The 20,967-nt window shown below is 46.6% G+C and overlaps 1 protein-coding gene across 1 annotated transcript; it reads right to left on the bottom strand.

Annotated features, from left to right (window-relative positions):
* Positions 1-1,247: 1,247 nt before the first annotated feature.
* Positions 1,248-20,949, bottom strand: GPATCH3 (G-patch domain containing 3). Its single transcript, XM_069756738.1, is given in 7 exon segments — positions 1,248-2,474; positions 2,613-2,740; positions 10,285-10,463; positions 10,807-10,981; positions 13,988-14,406; positions 20,572-20,920; positions 20,923-20,949. Coding segments are annotated over 7 exon segments (1,431 nt in total). The 5' UTR covers positions 20,935-20,949; the 3' UTR covers positions 1,248-2,305.
* Positions 20,950-20,967: the final 18 nt, after the last annotated feature.

Raw genomic sequence — 20,967 nt, 5'->3', positions numbered from 1 at the left:
CCCCATAGCTGTGCCATATAGTGCTCTGCACCGTTCATTATTGCCCCATATCTGTGCCCCATATATAGTGCTCTGCACCGTTCATAGTTCCCTATAGCTGTGCCCCATATAGTGCTCTGCACCGTTCATTATTGCCCCATATCTGTGCCCCATATAGTGCTCTGCACCGTTCATATTTCCCCATAGCTGTGCCCCATATAGTGCTCTGCACCGTTCATAGTTCCCTATAGCTGTGCCATATAGTGCTCTGCACCGTTCATAGTTCCCTATAGCTGTGCCCCATATAGTGCTCTGCACCGTTCATCGTTCCCTATAGCTGTGCCATATAGTGCTCTGCACCGTTCATAGTTCCCTATAGCTGTGCCATATAGTGCTCTGCACCGTTCATAGTTCCCCATAGAAATCTGTGCCATTGCCGCTGCTGCTGCATTAAAAAAAAAAAAAAAAAGCCATACTCACCTCTCTTGATTGCAGCTCCCAGCGTCCGGTCCCGGCGTCTCTCTGCTCTGACTGATCAGGCAGAGGGCGCCGCGCACACTATATGCGTCATCGCGCCCTCTGACCTGAACAGTCAGAGCGCAGAGACGCCGGGAAGATGGAGCGACGCCCGGCGGCTGGAACGCGGACAGGTGAATATTACATACTCACCTGGTCCCGGCGTCCGGCTCCTTACCCCGTACAGCTGTCTTCGGTGCCGCAGCTTCTTCCTCTATCAGCGGTCACCGTTACCGCTGATTAGAGAAATGAATAGGCGGCTCCACCCCTATGGGAGGTGGAGCCGCCTATTCATTTCTCTAATGAGCGGTCCCACGTGACCGCTGAAGAGGGGAAGAAGCTGCAGCACAGAAGACCTTGGGACGGCAGGGGGAGCGTCAGGATCGCTGGGACTAGGTAAGTATGCCTCAGCGCCCTCACCCGCCGACCCTGCCACCCACCTTGACTCGAGTATAAGCCGAGAGGGGCACTTTCAGCCCAAAAATTTGGGCTGAAAATCTCGGCTTATACTCGAGTATATACGGTATATCACATGAGCACATTGTGGCTCTTTTAGTTACAAACGCCAGGGGGGGTGGGGGGTTGACAGGTTCTCTTTAACTGAAAAAGTGTCATGTCAGGAAGGGGTTAAATTGCCCAATTTATATTTTTGTGTTTTAAGAAACAGATCATCCCAGAGAACTACTTTAATTGCTTGTTATGGGACTCGTAGGTTCATTCAGGTAAATTAGAGTGGAAGGACTATATGGATTGCTTATGATGAATACATATATTTTAATGACATGAACAGATTTTGGAAAATTACAAAAAAAAAAAAAATCTAATACTAGATCTTCGCTAGAAGCAGCATAATGTAAGGGCTGAGACTGATTCCAGCGATGTGTCACTTACTGAGCTGCTTGCTGTCGTTTTGATAAAATTACAGTTATGTGCTGCAGTTCTCTGAATGCTGAGCCCTGTATAACCCTGCCCACACCACTGATAGGCAGCTTTCTGTGTACACAGTGCATAATGCTGCTCGCACATTACATATCAAAAACTTCAGGACAGATTCTCTCTAAGTATCATCTTCTACAAAACTAATGTAGAAACACAAAACTGTATAAATTACCTGAATACACATTTATAAAAATTATATCTCTCAAAAACAGTAGTGTCCATTGTTAAAATCCAGGCAGCATGTGAAGTGGATCTGTGGTGACGATTTGCTGCCCCATTCACGTACAGCTCTGCTGTGTCCAATAATGTGTTTTGTTAATAGCTAAGACTGACTGCAACAAACTTATGACCCTGTCAGTCTGAATCTGCACCCAGCACATGCCCCTCAGCAGTGATTGATGGCACTGTGATTACAGGCAGATACACAGTGTGTCAGGTAAGGGACCACGAAGGATCAATCTCTTCATGAACACAGCAGACTCCTATTGAGGTCATTGCATATGGTTCTGGTTGCTGTTAAAGGGAACCTGTCACCTGAATTTGGCAGGACTGGTTTTGGGTCATATGGGCGGAGTTTTCGGGTGTTTGATTCACCCTTTCCTTACCCGCTGGCTGCATGAAGGCCACAATATTGGATTGAAGTTCATGCGCAGTAATGCTTTTCGGCTTTGCCCGAAGTAGCAAAGCATAATGCGCGTGCGCATCGGACCGGTAATAACTCATTTAAATATGCCGCCAATTTGAGGTGACAGGTTCCCTTTAAACAAGGCACTGTTCAAACCCCACAATACTCCAGTTTAAGGTGGCCATCTGAAAGAGGTTATTCTGGCTTCAGTCTTTATTGGAAAGTCTATTGATTGTCCATTAACTTCTAAAGAGTGCTTGTCTTATAGTTGTGGTGTTTCAGACTCGTAGAAGGCTGCCGTTGCAATAACCCGTCACCCAGGTCTTCCTGTCGAGGTGCATCGTACGCTGTAGATATGTAATATCTTGGTTTCTTCGGTTTTGGACAATAAGTTGACAATTTTTCTCCATGGTACCTAGAAAAACAGTAATTGCAAACTAAAAATCAGCCAACTGTTGCAAACACAATAAATTATTACAGAATAACAGAAGTGGGAAACCATGATAAGCAGGGCAAGGGACACATCTATTACTGTACTAAACTAGGCCCTTACCCCAAGCCATATTTGCATTTAGGATGCTGTCCTTCATTCTCCAAGGCCTCTGGCATTCCTGCTCCACTAGAACCAAGTCCTGCTCCATCAGTCCAGCCTTGACGCTCCATCAACTTTCGCCCAACTCCCTTAAATGACATACACAATATGGAAAGAGTAAGTAAAATTCAGATGTTCTGTTCACCAACCCTAAATTTGTTGTAACCAGTCACAGTATTGGAGTGAGGAGGTACATGTAAACCCTTTGAAAGGCCAGGTCAACATTTGCAGACAGTTTTTTTCTATTGCTCCAATGTATCCAAAATGAAAACGGAACCAACCTTCCAATAGGTGTTGGTTAGAAATATCCTTTAGTTTCTACAGTTTCTCTGTAGAATAATGCATCTCCATAGTAACAGACAACAACCAAACTTTGGTGTGCCCCTTCTTGTCCCGTAGATAAGTGGGTGTCAGATAAAAGAAGCATTACAGACTACACCGAGTTGCCGTGTTTCATTTTCTTAAAAAAAACTAACAGACCTATAACATTTGAAACCCCGGCCCTCGTCAGGCACCATCTAAGGGTGTTAAAGATCTCTGCTTGTGGTCTATGAATGAGGATAGTCACCATTGTGTGTGGAGAACAGTACTGTAAGGGTATGTTTCTACGGTCAGGAATGCATCAGGATTTGCTCAGGTAAAATATGCACCAAATCTGCACCTGAGGTCACTGGCAGGTCACCTGCGTTTTTGATGTGTTTTTACATGCGGATTTGTGTGTGTTTTTGTAAGCTAAATAAAAATATACAAAAAAAGAACTGTGATGTAATTTCGATCCATCCATCCATAGATCCAATGCATCAATCAATCGCTAGATCCATGCATCAATCAATCGCTAGATCCATGCATCAATCGATCTATAGATCCATCTATCAATCCATAGATCCATCAATCTATCGATCCATCTATCGCTCTATAGATCCATCTATCAATCTGTAGATCCATCTATCAATCGATAGATCCATGCAATCAATCGATCCATGCATCAATCGATAGATCCATGCATCCATCAATCTATAGATCCATCGCTCTATCGATCCATAGATCCATCAATCTATCTGTAGATCCATCTATCGCTCCATCCATCAATCTATCTATCGATCGATCCATCCATCAATCTATCGATCGCTCCATCCATCAATCTATCTATCTATCGCTCCATCCATCAATCTATCGATCGCTCCATCCATCAATCTATCTATCTATCGCTCCATCCATCAATCGATCGATCCATCCATCCATCAAATCTATCGATCCATCCATCAATCTATCGATCCATCAATCTATCTATCGCTCTATCTCTATTGAGAAAGGTTCCTGTTGGGACCGAAACGTCGCCTTCTGGGCTGATTAAATAGCTCATTTTCACTACAAACTTTGTGCTGCCTCCAATTTTTCTGGATTTTTATAATTGAGGTTTGGTATTTGCCTGGGGGGCTCTGCACCCGGACTCTTTCTTTGTGCTGCTCTAATTTTCTTCCTCTTATAGATCCATCGATCCATCCATCCAATAGATAGATGGATGGATAGATCCATCTACCTATCTATTGATCTATCTACCTAACGTATCTATTGATATATCTATCGATAGCTATATCGATAGCTAGATCTATAGATAATTCCAAGCCCGATGTTTAGTAATAAACATAATAAATAAGATGCAAGACTAGTCCGAGTTTCTTGCATGTGTGATCCCGGCCTTAAATAAAGACACACACGAAATCTGTGTTATGCCGGGGTCACCCTTGCAAGAAACTCGCATAAGTCTCGCACCTCAATACCTGGCACTGCCGCCTCCCCCTCCTGATAAAAAGCAAATTTTATCCATTTTATTCTGAGCTTCTTTTAACCATTTCCCAGCCTCAGGGGTACCCAGAGCAATAATTTCATCCTCCGCTACTCTCAGCCTCTCACTTGCCGTTCTTTCCGCCTGTTTTGCCCGCCGCTTACATCTACTAATATCTCTAAACAGCAATCCCCTCCGATACGCTTTCATAGTCTCCCAAATAGTGGGTATATCAGCACTCCCATCATTAAACTAAAAAAAAAAAACTCCTCTATCTCCCGCTGTATGTGGTCTATATCAATACTGCACAACCAGTTATGGTGAATTTTCCACTCTCCCCTGCACCGGGCCCGCGCCCCCATCGGCCACAGCTCCACGTCAATCGGATTATGATCCGAAAATGCCCATGACCAGTATCTCACGTCTCCCACCATTGTATCTAACATTTTATTTCCAAGAGCCATATCTATTGTAGATAAGGTATCATGGGCCATTGAGTAGCAAGAATACCCCCTCTCCCCAACGTGTCGCACCCTCCACAGATCAATCATGCCAATTTCCTGAACATATGTACCAAACGTAGTAGTATGACCTTGAGACCTATTCTGTAAGTTTTTGTTCCTATCCCAGAAGTCATCACATATTATTGAGGTCTCCAATGATTAGAAGTGGTATCAGGTCCCCTCGCCCCACCACTTCTCTAATTTTCTTACTGGAATAGGGAGGTGGAATATAATGGCCACTACACACAGCAGCACCCCAAGCAATTTACATTTCACCACCACATATTGACCATCCACATCAACATACACCATCAGTTCCTCAAATCGCACCCCCGCAGGAATCAGTGTACGGACACTCCCCTTGAGTACGTAGAGAAAGTAGAGTGATACGCTTTCTGTATCCAGCGCCTAGACAAGACCTCAACCCTCTCACGCACTAAATGTGTTTCAAGCAGACATAATGAGGCCCTTTGATCACGAGCATACTGTAAAACTGCCGCCCAACTGGTTTTATCCGCTATGCCTCATATTCCAACTCAATATTTTAATACGGTCCCCCATCATACCTCTCATCAACCTTCAGAGTAACCTTATTTCTTGGCCTGAGCTGTCTAACCCCTCCCCCCACCCTTCGAACTCCCAACTCCCATCCCTACCCTGCCCCCCAACTAAAGCTTTTTCGTCTCATCGAGAGTGGGGCTCCTCTGCCCATTAGAGATACTCTCCCTTGGATTACCTTCTCCTTCCCCCTCCCGCCACCATTAAGGTCACAACTCTTTATTCATCTAAAACATTTCAAAACATAGAACAAAGTACAGAGGTATAATACACATTCGCAGAACACCTTTTCTAAAGCCTTCCTCTGCCCTCCATATTATCTATTGCAGCACTGTCTGGCCAAAGAACCAGAATGGCTAAACTCAACTCTTTCATAATTGAAAAGAATACAAGCAGTAAACAAGTATGCAAGTATGTAAATACAGCAAGTATGCAATTAACCCAATTCTCCTCTTTCAAAGAGAAACCAATATCCCATATCCATGTCTCAACGAGTTCAGTCTCCTTTAGCTTGTATTTTCTTAGCATTAATATCAATCCACTGGGTAGCGTCCTCTGGTGTCAGGAAAAAATGAACTCTATTATTAAAAGCCCCCACTCTTAAGGTACCGTCACACTAGACGATATCGCTAGCGATCCGTGACGTTGCAGCGTCCTCGCTAGCGATATCGTCCAGTGTGACACACAGCAGCGATCAGGCCCCTGCTGTGCTGTCGCTGGTCGGGGAAGAAAGTCCAGAACTTTATTTCGTCGGCTGGACTCCCCGTAGACATCGCTGAATCGGCGTGTGTGACACCGATTCAGCGATGTCTTCGCTGGTAACCAGGGTAAACATCGGGTTACTAAGCGCAGGGCCGCGCTTAGTAACCCGATGTTTACCCTGGTTACCAACGTTAAAGTAAAAAAAAACAACCGCTACATACTTACCTACCGCTGTCTGTCCTCGGCGCTCTGCTTCTCTGCTCTGGCTGTGAGCACAGCGGCCGGAAAGCAGAGCGGTGACGTCACCGCTCTGCTTTCCGGTTGCCCGGCGCTCACAGCCAGAGCAGAGAAGCAGAGCGCCGAGGACAGACAGCGGTAGGTAAGTATGTAGCGTTTGTTTTTTTACTTTTAGGATGGTAACCAGGGTAAACATCGGGTTACTAAGCGCGGCCCTGCGCTTAGTAACCCGATGTTTACCCTGGTTACCGGGGACCTTGGGATCGTTGGTCGCTGGAGAGCTGTCTGTGTGACAGCTCTCCAGCGACCAAACAGCGACGCTGCAGCGATCCGGATCGTTGTCGGTATCGCTGCAGCGTCGCTTAGTGTGACGGTACCTTTAGTCTCGACGGAAAAATCATGGAGTATTGCACCCCCAACTCTCTCGGTCGTCTCTTGACACCAGTAAACTGCATTCTCTGTTTCTGGACCGCAGCGGAGTACTCCGGATAAATGGCAATTCTCTGTCCTCCAACCGCGAGATCCTCCATTTCTCTGGCCTTTCTAAGAATAACGTCTCTGTCTCTATATTTAATATCTTGGCCAACATGGTAGGGGATTAGCTCCGGGGGAGGGGGCTGCGGTGGAACCCTGTGAGCTCTTTCAACTGCAAAAACTTTCGTCAGAGCCTCGACCCTAATCTTTTCCCTCAGCCAGTTTTCAATATATTCAGTAGGATTTCTCCCCTCAGATTTTTCAGGCAGACCCACTATTCGGAGGTTATTTCTTCTGGATCCATTTTCCAGATCCTCATTTTTTGCCACCAGTTCTGATACCTTTTGAGCAAACCTTTTCTCTGTCTTTTGCAACATGATCCTCTGCAGTGCTCACCCTCTCTTCCACCTCTCTCATGCGGTTATCCATTTCCTGTATGGCAGCCTTTATCTGTACAATCTCCCCTTTAACCCCCTTCATCTGAAGGGTTAAGTCATTTAGGGACTGATTACATGAGGACAAAAGTATAAATACATGCTTTAGGGTGGGCTCCCCTCCTGCTGCTGCAGGCATGCAGTCTCCCTCCCCCTTCTGTACCTCAGCCTTTCCTTCTGCAGCCATTTCTTCATTCTCCTCCTCCCCTTCAGCAGACAGCTTAGTTTCCTCTACATCATCCGCCCGGGCAAACTTTCTCAATTTAGCAGCAGCCTCCAAGCATCTCTGACATGCAGCATTGGCCTTATCAGCTTCCGCCGTGGCGCCATCTTGGAATGCACCAGCCTCTCCAGTCACCCTAGGTGACATTAATCTGGCTTAGTAATGGAGAGGTGTCAATAAGATACCTACCATTACTAATTCTATAGTTGTGAAAGGGTTAATAAAACGCACACATGCAGAATAAAGCATTTTAATGAAATAAACCACCACATAGTCTTGATATCTTTATTGTATGCTCATTCCTGCAACGCCCTCGTTCTCCTGGAAAAAAACTAAAAAATAACGAACAGTATACTCCCTGTCTCCGACGTAGTCCTAATAACGAGTGTCCCACGACGAGTCCAGCTCTGCTACATCTGGATGCCTGACATCCAGACACAGCAGAGCCGGATAATTCTCCAGCGATCATCTGCACTGCAGCGTTCTCACAATCAGCTGACCGTGAGAACCAGCCTAGTGACCGGAGATGACCCCTGGTCACGTGCACGGCAGTTCTTGCGGTAAGCCAAGCTATGGCGAGAACTGCAGTGGACGCGCACTTCGGCGGTGGGATAGGCAAGACCTTATTTAAATTAGTAGACATGCGTAATAAGCTGCGGTTCTACGCAGCGTCAAACACACAGCGTTTCCTGACCGTGGAAGTACACCCTAAGGGAATGTTCACACAGCGTATTTCTCCAGCAAAAATCTGAGAATGGCCCCGTGGTTTACATCACCAATTTGCAGTTGGAACTGCAGCAGGTCCTAACTGGGATTATTCCCATTCTCCAATAGATCTGCTGTCATAGGAAGGGCAACACAAACTTTCCATTTAAATGGAGGCAGATTGTGGGCAGTTCACATGACGATAAAGTCCCTACAATAGCTGTACATATTTTATCCTCACAGACCTGAGGCATGACAGTTCTGTTTTGGACAGCTTTGAGACTATAAGTCAGGGCAGAGAGAGGCTAATGTGCAGTCATTCTGATACAATGTATATGTAGAACATAGACTTAAAGGGTTTTTTGCCATGAACAAAATTAATTTTAAAACCAGTTTTACTCAATTCATCTTGGAATAATAATACATTTACACAATTGGATGTGTTTAAAATACAGTGTTCCTGTACGGAAACACTCTCATAAACGTTCCCTGCTGTGTCTGACTGTGAAGGAACATCCCCTCGAAGAAGCAATATACTATACACGTGACGATTGCACATTGGGATTCTTTTCAGGTAGAAAAACACAATGGAGCAACAATCAGCTCACCGGGATGAGAAGTTCCCAGAATAAGGGTGCGGTGCACGGAGACTTCAGGCTGGTTTCCTGAAGAAAAAAAAAAAAAAAAAGGGAAAATCCGGCAACCGCAAAAGTCATGAAACATCACATTTATTAGTAGATTAAAACATGAAAGGGAAAAATGTAAACATGATAACAGTCGATGCATTTCGAGCTACACTAACTCCTAATCATGACAACATCATGGTCATCATGACTAAGAGCTAGTGTAGCTTGAAACGCATCCACTTCTGTTTTTTTCCATTTCGTATTTTAGTCTACTAATAAATGTGATGTTTTGTGGTTGCTGGCTTTTCTCAGCTGATCCCATGCTGTGCTCTCTGTATCCTCCCTTTTGCTTCCTCCCCTGCCCAGGAGATGTGGTATGATCAGACCATGTTCCTGTACGGTCAGACACGGCCATTACATAGTACACAGCAGGGGCACATGTGTAAGATCTCAGCACAGGAACATTTTATTTAGCAGCATCCAATTGTGGAAGCTATTATTCCAAGATCTATTGATTAAAATCAACTTGCGGGAAAATCCCATTAAAGGGAACCTGTCACCCCAAAAATCTTATATAAGCTAAGGCCACAGCCATCAGGGGCTTATCTGCAGCACTCTGTAATGCATTCTGTAATGCTGTAGATAAGCCCCTGATGTAACCTGAAAGGTAAGAAAAAGAGGTTAGATTATACTCACCCAGGGGCGGTCCCGCTGCTGGTCCCGCTGCTGGTCCGGGTCCGATGGGTGTCGCGGTCCGGCACCACCCATCTTCATACAATCACGTCCTCTTCTTGTCTTCCTGCGCAGGCGTACAGTGTCTGTCCTGTTGAGGGCAGAGCAAAGTACTGCAGTGCGCAGGCGCCAGGAAAGGTCAGAGAGGCCTAGCGCACTGCAGTACATTGCTGCAGACAAAGACAAAGTACGCCTGCACCGGAGCCACAGCGTGAAGACAAGAAGAGGACGTGACCGTATGAAGATGGGAGGCGCCGGACCACGACGCCCATCGGACCAGAACCGCGGCGGGACTGTCCCTGGGTGAGTATAATATAATCTTTATTTCTCATCTTTCAGGATACATCGGGGGCTTATCTACAGCATTACAGAATGCATTACAGAGTGCTGGAGATAAGCCCCTGATGCCGGTGGCTTTATCTCATATACGATTTTTGGGGTGACAGGTTCCCTTTAAAGGTCGCCTCTAAAACTTCATTTTCCCATTGATAACTGCAACAGCTAATGAAAAAAAAAGTTGAATGAAAAAGCGGAAATTAAGCAATCAGCTAGATGAGACATGCAGTTTTTTTGAGTTGATACAAGAGAGGAGTCTTTCAAAAACTGCTTCCGTCATTACAGCAGCAATATCACAAACAGAAAGATGATCTCACCTTTGTATACTGTTCAAAGCCACCCAAGTCAAGTTTCTGCCCATCTTTGTCCAGTCCTTCTCGTCTTCTCATCTCTAGTCGCATCTTCAAAAAATCTTTTGCATCCTTATCTCCAGTCCCAGGATCATAATACTCACTCATGTCCACATCCCAATCATCAGTCGTCTGTTCATCAAAATCTGTGAAGATGTACAAGAAGATAATGGTGACAAGGTGGGGCGGGGGGCATTTTTCTGGTAAACATTTTTGATAAATCTGCCCCAGTGAGCTAAGAGAAAAGCAACCAGTTAATGCAGACAAATCTGTCATTTTGTAGAGGAAACTGCAACTATTCAAGAATCATTTTAGTAGTATATGACAGAATTTAAGAAGCTACTAGGAAAAGTATAGAAAGAAAATAACTCTCTTATAGGACAAAATATAATAAATATTCTAAAAAAAAAAAAAGAAAAAAGAAAACCTTACAAAAAGCGGGCCGGCACCAAGAATCTGCCTTTATGTTTGCCAGGGCACTCAGCTTACCGCCTTCCTGCTCCTGCCATAGCTGGGCATCTGTGTAAAACACCAATCCTGATCCACCCTTCTCCCACTTCAGTTCAATCTCTTCCTCATACAAACGTTCTTTAGACCTTTCTTGTGAAGTGACATCTTCATGTAAAGCTTCATGTCGCTCCCATTCTTCACAGGTGTCGTTGTCCTAGAAATGACAGAGAACCCTACAGATTACTTCAGTGTAATGAACATGAACTTCCCATATGCTAGATACACCTCATACGGGGAGAACCTTACTGAGGATCAGCTTTTCCAAACAATTACTTTTCTTGCTGGTTGGACTCTTACCATGGTGAGTGTTTTTTCAGTTTTGTAATAAAGATTTTGGTATAACTATTGAATATACTATCAAGTTGTACACAAATTCCATTCCATGTACATTGTGTTTGTAACACTGAGTGTTTGGACAGATATTGCACTCTAGGGTTGGAGAAGTGGTGGTGGCCATTTTTTCCTATCAATACGTAAATACGAGATTACATGGCGGTCTATGACCACTGACCTCAACTCATTTCCAAAATCATAGAGCAATTCTTTGTATTATAACTAGAGATGGGAGACTCAATTTGCAGGACTCCAGTCCATTGGCCATGTCAGTAACTGGTGACTACTGGACAGGAGGCCTGCGAAGCCCCTTACCTCCTCTGGCCTTTCCAGCTCTTCCTTTGATTAGCTGGACTGATGCAATGACACCACTTGCGGTGTGATGCAAACGTCGTGCCAGATCAGCTACTCTAACTAAGAACCGGGTGACTAGGAGATTCGTAGACCTCCCATCCAGTAGTCACCAATTATTGACGTGGACTGAAGTCCTGCCAATCAAGTCTTCCATCTCTACTCATACCTAGTGACTAACTAAGGACTGCACCTGTGCCTCCTGGTAGACCCAGCAGGTGCATGGACAACATTTCTCCTTTGTGACCAAAATGAAATATCTTCCTAAATGAACTTTAGAGAGCAATTCCCAGGACAACTGATGATTCTTAGACGATGTCGTTATCTTTTAAACAAGTACAGTTAGGCATCTGGAACACCCACAATCAGAGGGAACTATGGTCAATACTGCATGTCTCATCCACCTGAATATACCAAACTTCTTACGGAAGGCCAGTGGCTTACCCGTACAGGCAGCTGTGCCTTGTAGCACAAGGAAATCCTCAGTTATGTTACCGAGAACCCTTGTAAAACATCCCTTTTAAACTAAACATAGTTTAATACTAAACTACGATTCACCTGAATGGCAAATGGGTCTAAAATCATATATTAGAAAGACCGCTGCAGCCGGTCACTAGCCACAGTACTAATACAATGGTCACAGTTGTGGCTATTCGACAGATGATCCCATTGGGAGGGGAGGTAAGGAGACTGGAAGAGGACCCAGGCAGCAGTATGGAGGAGCGGTAAATAAATAAGTCTTTTGTAAGACCATGCTGGGTCCTTTCATAAAATAAGGGTGGACAGCCTTCTTAAAATCAGAGCAAGGTCTCGTTTCCAGCATGGCTGCATTTCTCATTTAACCCTCCGTCACATACAACTGATCTGACAGGCGCTTCTCTTTTACTTTCATTTCTCCTTCCTCACCAGATTGTGAGGAAACCCCCTCCCTCCAGGTAGTCTCCTGTCTCTTGAAGGTCTGTGAAACCTGATATCACAGTTGGATTTCAGAGCTTCAGGGGAGAGGATATAGCTGCACAGATCTCTCAGGCTCATTGTATGTGAATACGTCACATTCAGTAAGGTTGGTATTTTATGTTTTTATTCATCACAATAGTTTATTTAGCTTGTTTTATGAATGTATAGCACAAAATGTGAGGATATTTCATAGAAATAAGGGAAATTTTATAAAAGAAAGTGTGCTGCTCAGGCATATACAGTAGTTCCCTAACATATTCCTTCTCTTGCTTCAGATTATCTGCTGAAATGGAGAGGAAAATGTACAATTTATCCAAACAACTTGATGTTGAGGAAGTAACAAACATGCTGTTAGATGATAGAGACCTCACACTGAATGAGGATTTAGGAGAGGAAAGTGAGATTGATTCTCATGATGAGGTGGAAGAATGTGTCCTGGATTCTGAAACAGAGCAAGATGGTGACAGTGGTGAGGATGAAGAAGTTGGATCATATTATATTGGAAAAGATAAAAATACTAAATGGAACAAGAAGCCATTCCAGAAAAATCGTACTTCTTCTATCAACACTTCATGATGATGCTGCCATCGATCCTGGGACTGGGGCAGAAAAAAAAACGGAGATAATTACATTTTACAATGCCACCAAAGGGGGTGTGGATACAGCAGATCAGATGTGCTCCACTTTCAACGTCAGCAGAAACATCAAACGCTGGCCAATCGTCATATTTTTTGCTATGTTGAATTTGGGTGGTATAAATTCACAAGTAATTTATCTTGAAAACAAGCTTGAACCACTCCGTAGACGATTGTATCTGAAAAAATTGGCCCATGAACTAGTACTTGGAGAGCTACGCAGGAGAAGCGTGAAAACAATCGGTATCCCCTCTCGCCTTCAAGTTCAGCTCAAAAGGTTCCGCCCAGAAGATGATGGTGAAAAGTCACCATCTGCACCACCTCACAAAAGAAGGAGATGCACCACCTGCCAAACGGAAAGCGGAACCAGAAGGCTTTCAAATTATGAATGTCTCAATTGTCATAAAGCAATTTGCCTGACACATGCAAAAATGGTGTGTAATTCTTGCTATTTGCTCTGCAAGTGTGACTTTTCTGGGGAAACCTCAGCATCTACTTCTGATGTTTTTAATAGTACTTAAGGTACCTTAAAATTAAGTTTGTGTTCAAAAATTTTCTTTGTACATTTTTTTGAGAGAGTCGAACTGGGGACTATTTGGCGGGAGTTTTGAAAAGTTTGTATTTCATAGTTATTAGTTTTATGTTAAGTAAATGTTTTTTTTTGCAACTGATTATGTGTAGTCTCTTTTATTACATCCCTATGAAGGTCACTGATCACTTTTAGAGCACTGAAATTGCAAACATTAGATATTATAGGTATTTTTCCAGCAGGCGCCTGACAGGCACATTGTATGTGAACTCGTTAGTCCGAATATTGTATGTGACGGAGGGTTAAACAAGTAAAGACTATTTGAGACATTTGAGCCAGCAATTCCAGGACTTACATCTTCAGAGTGGGATTGCTCCTCATTGTCATTCTCTTGTCTAGGAATGTCTGACTTGAGCACATTGGATCCAACATTGCCTTCTTCGCTAATCTCATGTCCATTAGCAGTGTACACACCCTCTTCCTTTTCGGAGATCTCTGTGCAAGCATAAACATAAGGGACGCTGCTATAACGTCGACCTGTATGACGAAACTTCAGACCCAGTCGAGTTATGAGCTTGGGTGGCAAGCGGCAAGTTCGTATTAGCTGCATGAATACACCCAGGGGGGTGCCAACATTTCCTTGGGGCATGAGTGCTGGAGGATTAAGCTCGGACATGCTGAGCAACTCTGCTGATGTTACACGCTTCTCTCCATCAACTGAACATCGGGCACCCAGCAACTCGCGTCGAGTCTTGTAGGGGAAGATCAGGGGGTCTGAGGGAGAAAAATCCAATTATTTTGACATATTATAGTACAAACATTTAAATCCATTTTTTCCCTATAAACCTTTACCCAACTGTATGAAGTGTAAAATCAATGTCTCATAAGGACCTGCCTTGATGAAGCACTAAGAATAGATAGAAGTGAAGCTTTGCAATTGGCAATAACATTTAATATAAATCATAAATCAATGGTGGCTAAACATTGATCTATATATCAGCTGTCATTGTGATAGGTAGCCTAACAACTCCGTAATAATATAAGGGTGGTTTCACATTTGTGTTTTTTTTTTGCGTTTTTGCGGTAAAAAACGCAAAAAAAACGCATGCGTTTTTTCCCCTATACTTAACATTAAAAACGCATGCGTTTTGACGCGTTTTTGCAACGCATGCATTTTTTCACTGCATGCGTTTTGTTGCAGAAATGCAACATGTAGTAATTTTAGCGGCGTTTTTTTGCCACGAAAAAAAAAACCATTGGGTTTTTTGCCGGTAAAAAAACCCATTGATGTCTATGTAAACGCATGCGTTTTTAAGCACATGCGTTTGCATGCGTTTTTAAATGCATGCGTTTTTATAGAAAGCACAAGAATACACACTTATAAGCCATCCCCCAACCCTAACACTAAAACACGGGCTAGAGTTAGGGCTAGAGTTAGGGCTAGAGTTAGGGCTAGAGTTAGGGCTAGAGTTAGGGCTAGAGTTAGGGCTAGAGTTAGGGCTAGAGTTAGGGCTAGAGTTAGGGCTAGAGTTAGGGCTAGAGTTAGGGCTAGAGTTAGGGCTAGGATCCCTAGGGTTAGGGTTAGAGTTTGTGTTAGGGTTAGGATCTCTAGGGTTAGGGTTTGTGTTAGGATCCCTAGGGTTAGGGTTAGGATCCCTAGGGTTAGGGTTTGTGTTAGGGTTAGGATCCCTAGGGTTAGGGTTAGAGTTTGTGTTAGGGTTAGGATCTCTAGGGTTAGGGTTAGTGTTAGGGTTAGGATCCCTAGGGTTAGGGTTAGGATCTCTAGGGTTAGGGTTTGTGTTAGGATCCCTAGGGTTAGGATCCCTAGGGTTAGGATTTGTGCTAGAGTTTGTGCTAGAGTTAGGATCCCTAGGGTTAGGATCTCTAGGGTTAGGGTTAGGGTTTGTGTTAGGATCCCTAGGGTTAGGGTTAGAGTTTGGGTTAGGATCCCTAGGGATACTAGGGATCCTAACCCTAAGTATTTATGTTTATGGTGGGTTTTCTAGTTGATTTTGATGATTGGCAGCTGTCACACACTTCTCATCATGCGTTTCAAAAACGCAAATGCAGGAAAAACCGCGTTTAAACGCATCAACCTGAAGACTCATCTCTTCCGACAAGCCTACAGCCTGCAGTGATCCTCAACCTACTGAACAGCCGCACAGCCAGCTCTTCCCTCTCCTAGTGTATCCTCACCCACCCCCTGCAGACTGTGAGCCCTCGCGGGCAGGGTCCTCCCTCCTTATGTACTCGTGTGCCTTGTTATCTGCTCATGTTTAATGTATTTGTCTATATTTGCCCCGTATTCACATGTAAAGCGCCATGGAATAAATGGCGCTATAAAAATGTATAATAATAATAATCAAAACGCGTGTAAACGCAAAAATGCATGTGTTAAAAAAACGCTGCGTTTAAATGCGTTTTTGCACCAAATGCGTTTGCGTTTAAAACGCTGCGTTTTAAAACGCAAGTGTGAAACCAGCCTTAATTTGGCACATACAGTTAGGGCCAGAAATATTTGGACAGTGACACAAGTTTTGTTATTTTAGCTGTTTACAAAAACATGTTCAGAAATACAATTATATATATAATATGGGCTGAAAGTGCACACTCCCAGCTGCAATATGATAGTTTCCACATCCAAATCGGAGAAAGGGTTTAGGAATCATAGCTCTGTAATGCATAGCGTCCTCTTTTTCAAGGGACCAAAAGTAATTGGACAATGGACTCTAAGGGCTGCAATTAACTCTGAAGGCGTCTCCCTCGTTAACCTGTAATCAATGAAGTAGTTAAAAGGTCAGGGGTGGATTCCAGGTGTGTGGTTTTGCATTTGGAAGCTGTTGCTGTGAGCAGACAACATGCGGTCAAAGGAACTCAATTGAGGTGAAGCAGAACATCCTGAGGCTGAAAAAAAAAGAAAAAATCCATCAGAGAGATAGCAGACATGCTTGGAGTAGCAAAATCAACAGTTGGGTACATTCTGAGAAAAAAGGAATTGACTGGTGAGCTTGGGAACTCAAAAAGGCCTGGGCGTCTACGGATGACAACAGTGGTGGATGATCGCCGCATACTTAATTTGGTGAAGAAGAACCCGTTCACAACATCAACTGAAGTCCAGAACACTCTCAGTGAAGTAGGTGTATCTGTCTCTAAGTCAACAGTAAAGAGAAGACTCCATGACAGTAAATACAAAGGGTTCACATCTAGATGCAAACCATTCATCAATACCAAAAATAGACAGGCCAGAGTTAAATTTGCAGAAAAACACCTCAAGAAGCCAGCTCAGTTCTGGAAAAGTATTCTATGGACAGATGAGACAAAGATCAACCTGTACCAGAATGATGGGAAGAAAAAAGTTTGGAGAAGAAAGGGAACGCACATGATCCAAGGCACACCACATCCTCTGTAAAACATGGTGGAGGCAACGTGATGGCATGGGCATGCATGGCTTTCAATGGCACTGGGTCACTTGTGTTTATTGATGACATAAGAGCAGAGAAGAGTAGCCGGATGAATTCTGAAGTGTACCGGGATATACTTTCAGCCCAGATTCAGCCAAATGCTGCAAAGTTGATTGGACGGCGCTTCATAGTACAGATGGACAATGACCCCAAGCATACAGCCAAAGCTACCCAGGAGTTCATGAGTGCCAAAAAGTGGAACATTCTGCAATGGCCAAGTCAATCTCCAGATCTAAACCCAATTGAGCATGCATTTCACTTGCTCAAATCCAGACTTAAGACGGAAAGACCCACAAACAAGCAAGACCTGAAGGCTGCGGCTGTAAAGGCCTGGCAAAGCATTAAGAAGGAGGAAACCCAGCGTTTGGTGATGTCCATGGGTTCCAGACTTAAGGCAGTGATTGCCTCCAAAAGGATTTGCAACAAAATATTGAAAATAAAAATATTTTGTTTGGGTTATGTTTATTTGTCCAATTACTTTTGACCTCCTGAAATGTGGAGTGTTTGTAAAGAAATGTGTACAATTCCTACATTTTCTATCAGATATTTTTGTTCAACCCTTCAAATTAAACGTTACAATCTGCACTTGAATTCTGTTGTAGAGGTTTCATTTCAAATCCAATGTGGTGGCATGCAGAGCCCAACTCGCGAAAATTGTGTCACTGTCCAAATATTTCTGGCCCTAACTGTAGGGTTTTAGTATGCACCCCCTAGAGCCGCAATCATGAGAGCCCATAAGCCTCTGCACTAGACTGAGCGATCGCCACAGCCATCATTAATAGAGGAATGACCACACAGCGCTCAGTGCAGAGTCTTCATTACAGCACAGGAAGAGGCCACCTCTGGACAAGTCACAATTAGGTGGCCAGGGTCTTTATAGTGTAGTTGCATGATAACGATCCAAAGTATGTTTACAATGCTCTCTGTACTCCTGGCGGTTCTGATCAGCCAAAAACTGCTAAACTCATAGGTCACGCTTACAAATTCAGTATTTTACTTAGGTATTTGTAAGTAAAACCAGGAGTGTGGCCTGGCCTTACTCTAAAAACGTAGGTCACAATGGTAAAATACAACATCAACATCTAACTCTGATGCCGAGAACTAAGGTGATTGGGAGACACTGCGGAAGCGCTGCGGAATATGTTGGCGCTATATAAATAAAAATTATTATTATTATAGACACAGAAACGCTGCTATTTGTTGTGGATTACACTGCACATCCATTCCAGGCGAGCCAGTGCCCTCCATACCACCCCTGCACGCACCAGTGCCCTCTACGCTCCCCATACTCCAATGCCCTCCGCTCTCTCCATACCCCCCACCAACGCCCTCCGCTCCCTCCATACCCCCGCAAATGCCCTCCGCTCTCCATAGCCCCGAGCCCTCCACTCTCTCCATAACCACCCCTCACCACCGCCCTCTCCACACCCCCCTCTCTCCACACCCCCCTCTCTCCACACCCCCCTCTCGCCACCGTCCTCCGCTCTCTCCACACCCCCCTCTCACCACCGTCCTCCGCTCTCTCCACACCCCCCTCGCCACCGTCCTCCGCTCTCTCCACACCCCCCTCTCGCCACCGTCCTCCGCTCTCTCCACACCCCCCTCGCCCCTGCCCTTCGCTCTCTCCATACCCCTTGCCCCTGCCCTTCGCTCTCTCCTTACCCCTTGCCACTGCCCTTCGCTCTCTCCATAGCCCTCGCCCCTGCCCTTCGCTCTCTCCATACCCCTCGCTCTCTCCACACCCCCCTCTCGCCCCTGCCCTTCGCTCTCTCCATACCCCTTGCCCCTGCCCTTCGCTCTCTCCATACCCCTCGCTCTCTCCACACCCCCCTCTCACCCCTGCCCTTCGCCCTCTCCATAGCCCTCGCCCCTGCCCTTCGCTCTCTCCATACCCCTCGCTCTCTCCACACCCCCCTCTCGCCCCTGCCCTTCGCTCTCTCCATACCCCTTGCCCCTGCCCTTCGCTCTCTCCATACCCCTCGCCCCTGCCCTTCGCTCTCTCCATACCCCCCTCTCGCCCCTGCCCTTCGCTCTCTCCACACCCCCCTCTCGCCCCTGCCCTTCGCTCTCTCCATACCCCTTGCCACTGCCCTTCGCTCTCTCCACACCCCCCTCTCGCCCCTGCCCTTCGCTCTCTCCATACCCCTTGCCCCTGCCCTTCGCTCTCTCCACAGCCCCCTCTCGCCCCTGCCCTTCGCTCTCTCCATACCCCTTGCCCCTGCCCTTCGCTCTCTCCATACCCCTCGCTCTCTCCATACCCCTCGCTCTCTCCACACCCCCCTCTCGCCCCTGCCCTTCGCTCTCTCCATACCCCTCGCCCCTGCCCTTCGCTCTCTCCATACCCCTCGCCCCTGCCCTTCGCTCTCTCCATACCCCTCGCCCCTGCCCTTCGCTCTCTCCATACCCCTCGCCCCTGCCCTTCGCTCTCTCCTTACCCCTTGCCACTGCCCTTCGCTCTCTCCTTACCCCTTGCCACTGCCCTTCGCTCTCTCCATACCCCTCGCCCCTGCCCTTCGCTCTCTCCACACCCCCCTCTCGCCCCTGCCCTTCGCTCTCTCCACACCCCCCTCTCGCCCCTGCCCTTCGCTCTCTCCACACCCCCCTCTCGCCCCTGCCCTTCGCTCTCTCCACACCCCCCTCGCCCCTGCCCTTCGCTCTCTCCACACCCCCCTCTCGCCCCTGCCCTTCGCTCTCTCCACACCCCCCTCTCGCCCCTGCCCTTCGCTCTCTCCACACCCCCCTCTCGCCCCTGCCCTTCGCTCTCTCCATACCCCTTGCCCCTGCCCTTCGCTCTCAGACCCCCCTCTCGCCCCTGCCCTTCGCTCTCTCCATACCCCTTGCCCCTGCCCTTCGCTCTCTCCACACCCCCTCTCGCCCCTGCCCTTCGCTCTCTCCATACCCCTTGCCACTGCCCTTCGCTCTCTCCATACTCCTCGCCCCTGCCCTTCGCTCTCTCCATACCCCTCGCCCCTGCCCTTCGCGCTCTCCATACCCCTCGCTCTCTCCACACCCCCCTCTCGCCCCTGCCCTTCGCTCTCTCCATACCCCTTGCCACTGCCCTTCGCTCTCTCCATACCCCTCGCTCTCTCCACACCCCCCTCTCGCCCCTGCCCTTCGCTCTCTCCATACCCCTTGCCCCTGCCCTTCGCTCTCTCCATACCCCTCGCTCTCTCCACACCCCCCTCTCGCCCCTGCCCTTCGCTCTCTCCATACCCCTTGCCACTGCCCTTCGCTCTCTCCATACCCCTCGCTCTCTCCACACCCCCCTCTCGCCCCTGCCCTTCGCTCTCTCCATACCCCTTGCCACTGCCCTTCGCTCTCTCCATACTCCTCGCCCCTGCCCTTCGCTCTCTCCATACCCCTTGCCACTGCCCTTCGCTCTCTCCATACCCCTCGCCCCTGCCCTTCGCGCTCTCCATACCCCTCGCTCTCTCCATACCCCCCACGCCCCGGTACTCTGGTGGCAGTGCTCACTTACCCTCACCAGGAGTGTCCCGCACTCTGTGGATCACGCACCTCCCAGGAGCCTGACTCCCTCCCGGGTCCAGCCATGGCTTCCCATGATACATCTTCCTGAAGCTGTCAGCCCGGTGCGGCCTTATGGTGACCGGGCAGCAGAAGGTGGCGCAGCCCTCAGCCGCCGATCCTCTCCTCTCCGGGCGGTGGCGGTAGTGGAAACACACGAACCCGTCGCTTTCTGTGAACTGACTGAAATAATGCCGCAGATCGGCAGAGCGAAAGCTGCGGGGTATGCCACTGACTAAGAACACCGCCAGGGCACTAGCTTCCGCCATCTTTCCAGGTGCAGTCATGTGGGTGAAGTCATGTGACTAGTCGTCATCTTGGCGACGGTAGGAAATTGTCGCCATGTTGG

Source organism: Ranitomeya imitator, chromosome 3, assembly GCF_032444005.1.
Source record: "Ranitomeya imitator isolate aRanImi1 chromosome 3, aRanImi1.pri, whole genome shotgun sequence".
In the NCBI taxonomy this organism is placed as follows: Eukaryota; Metazoa; Chordata; class Amphibia; order Anura; family Dendrobatidae; genus Ranitomeya; species Ranitomeya imitator.
Note: the sequence above shows the minus strand (reverse complement) of the source record. Positions and strands in the feature narration are given on the sequence as shown.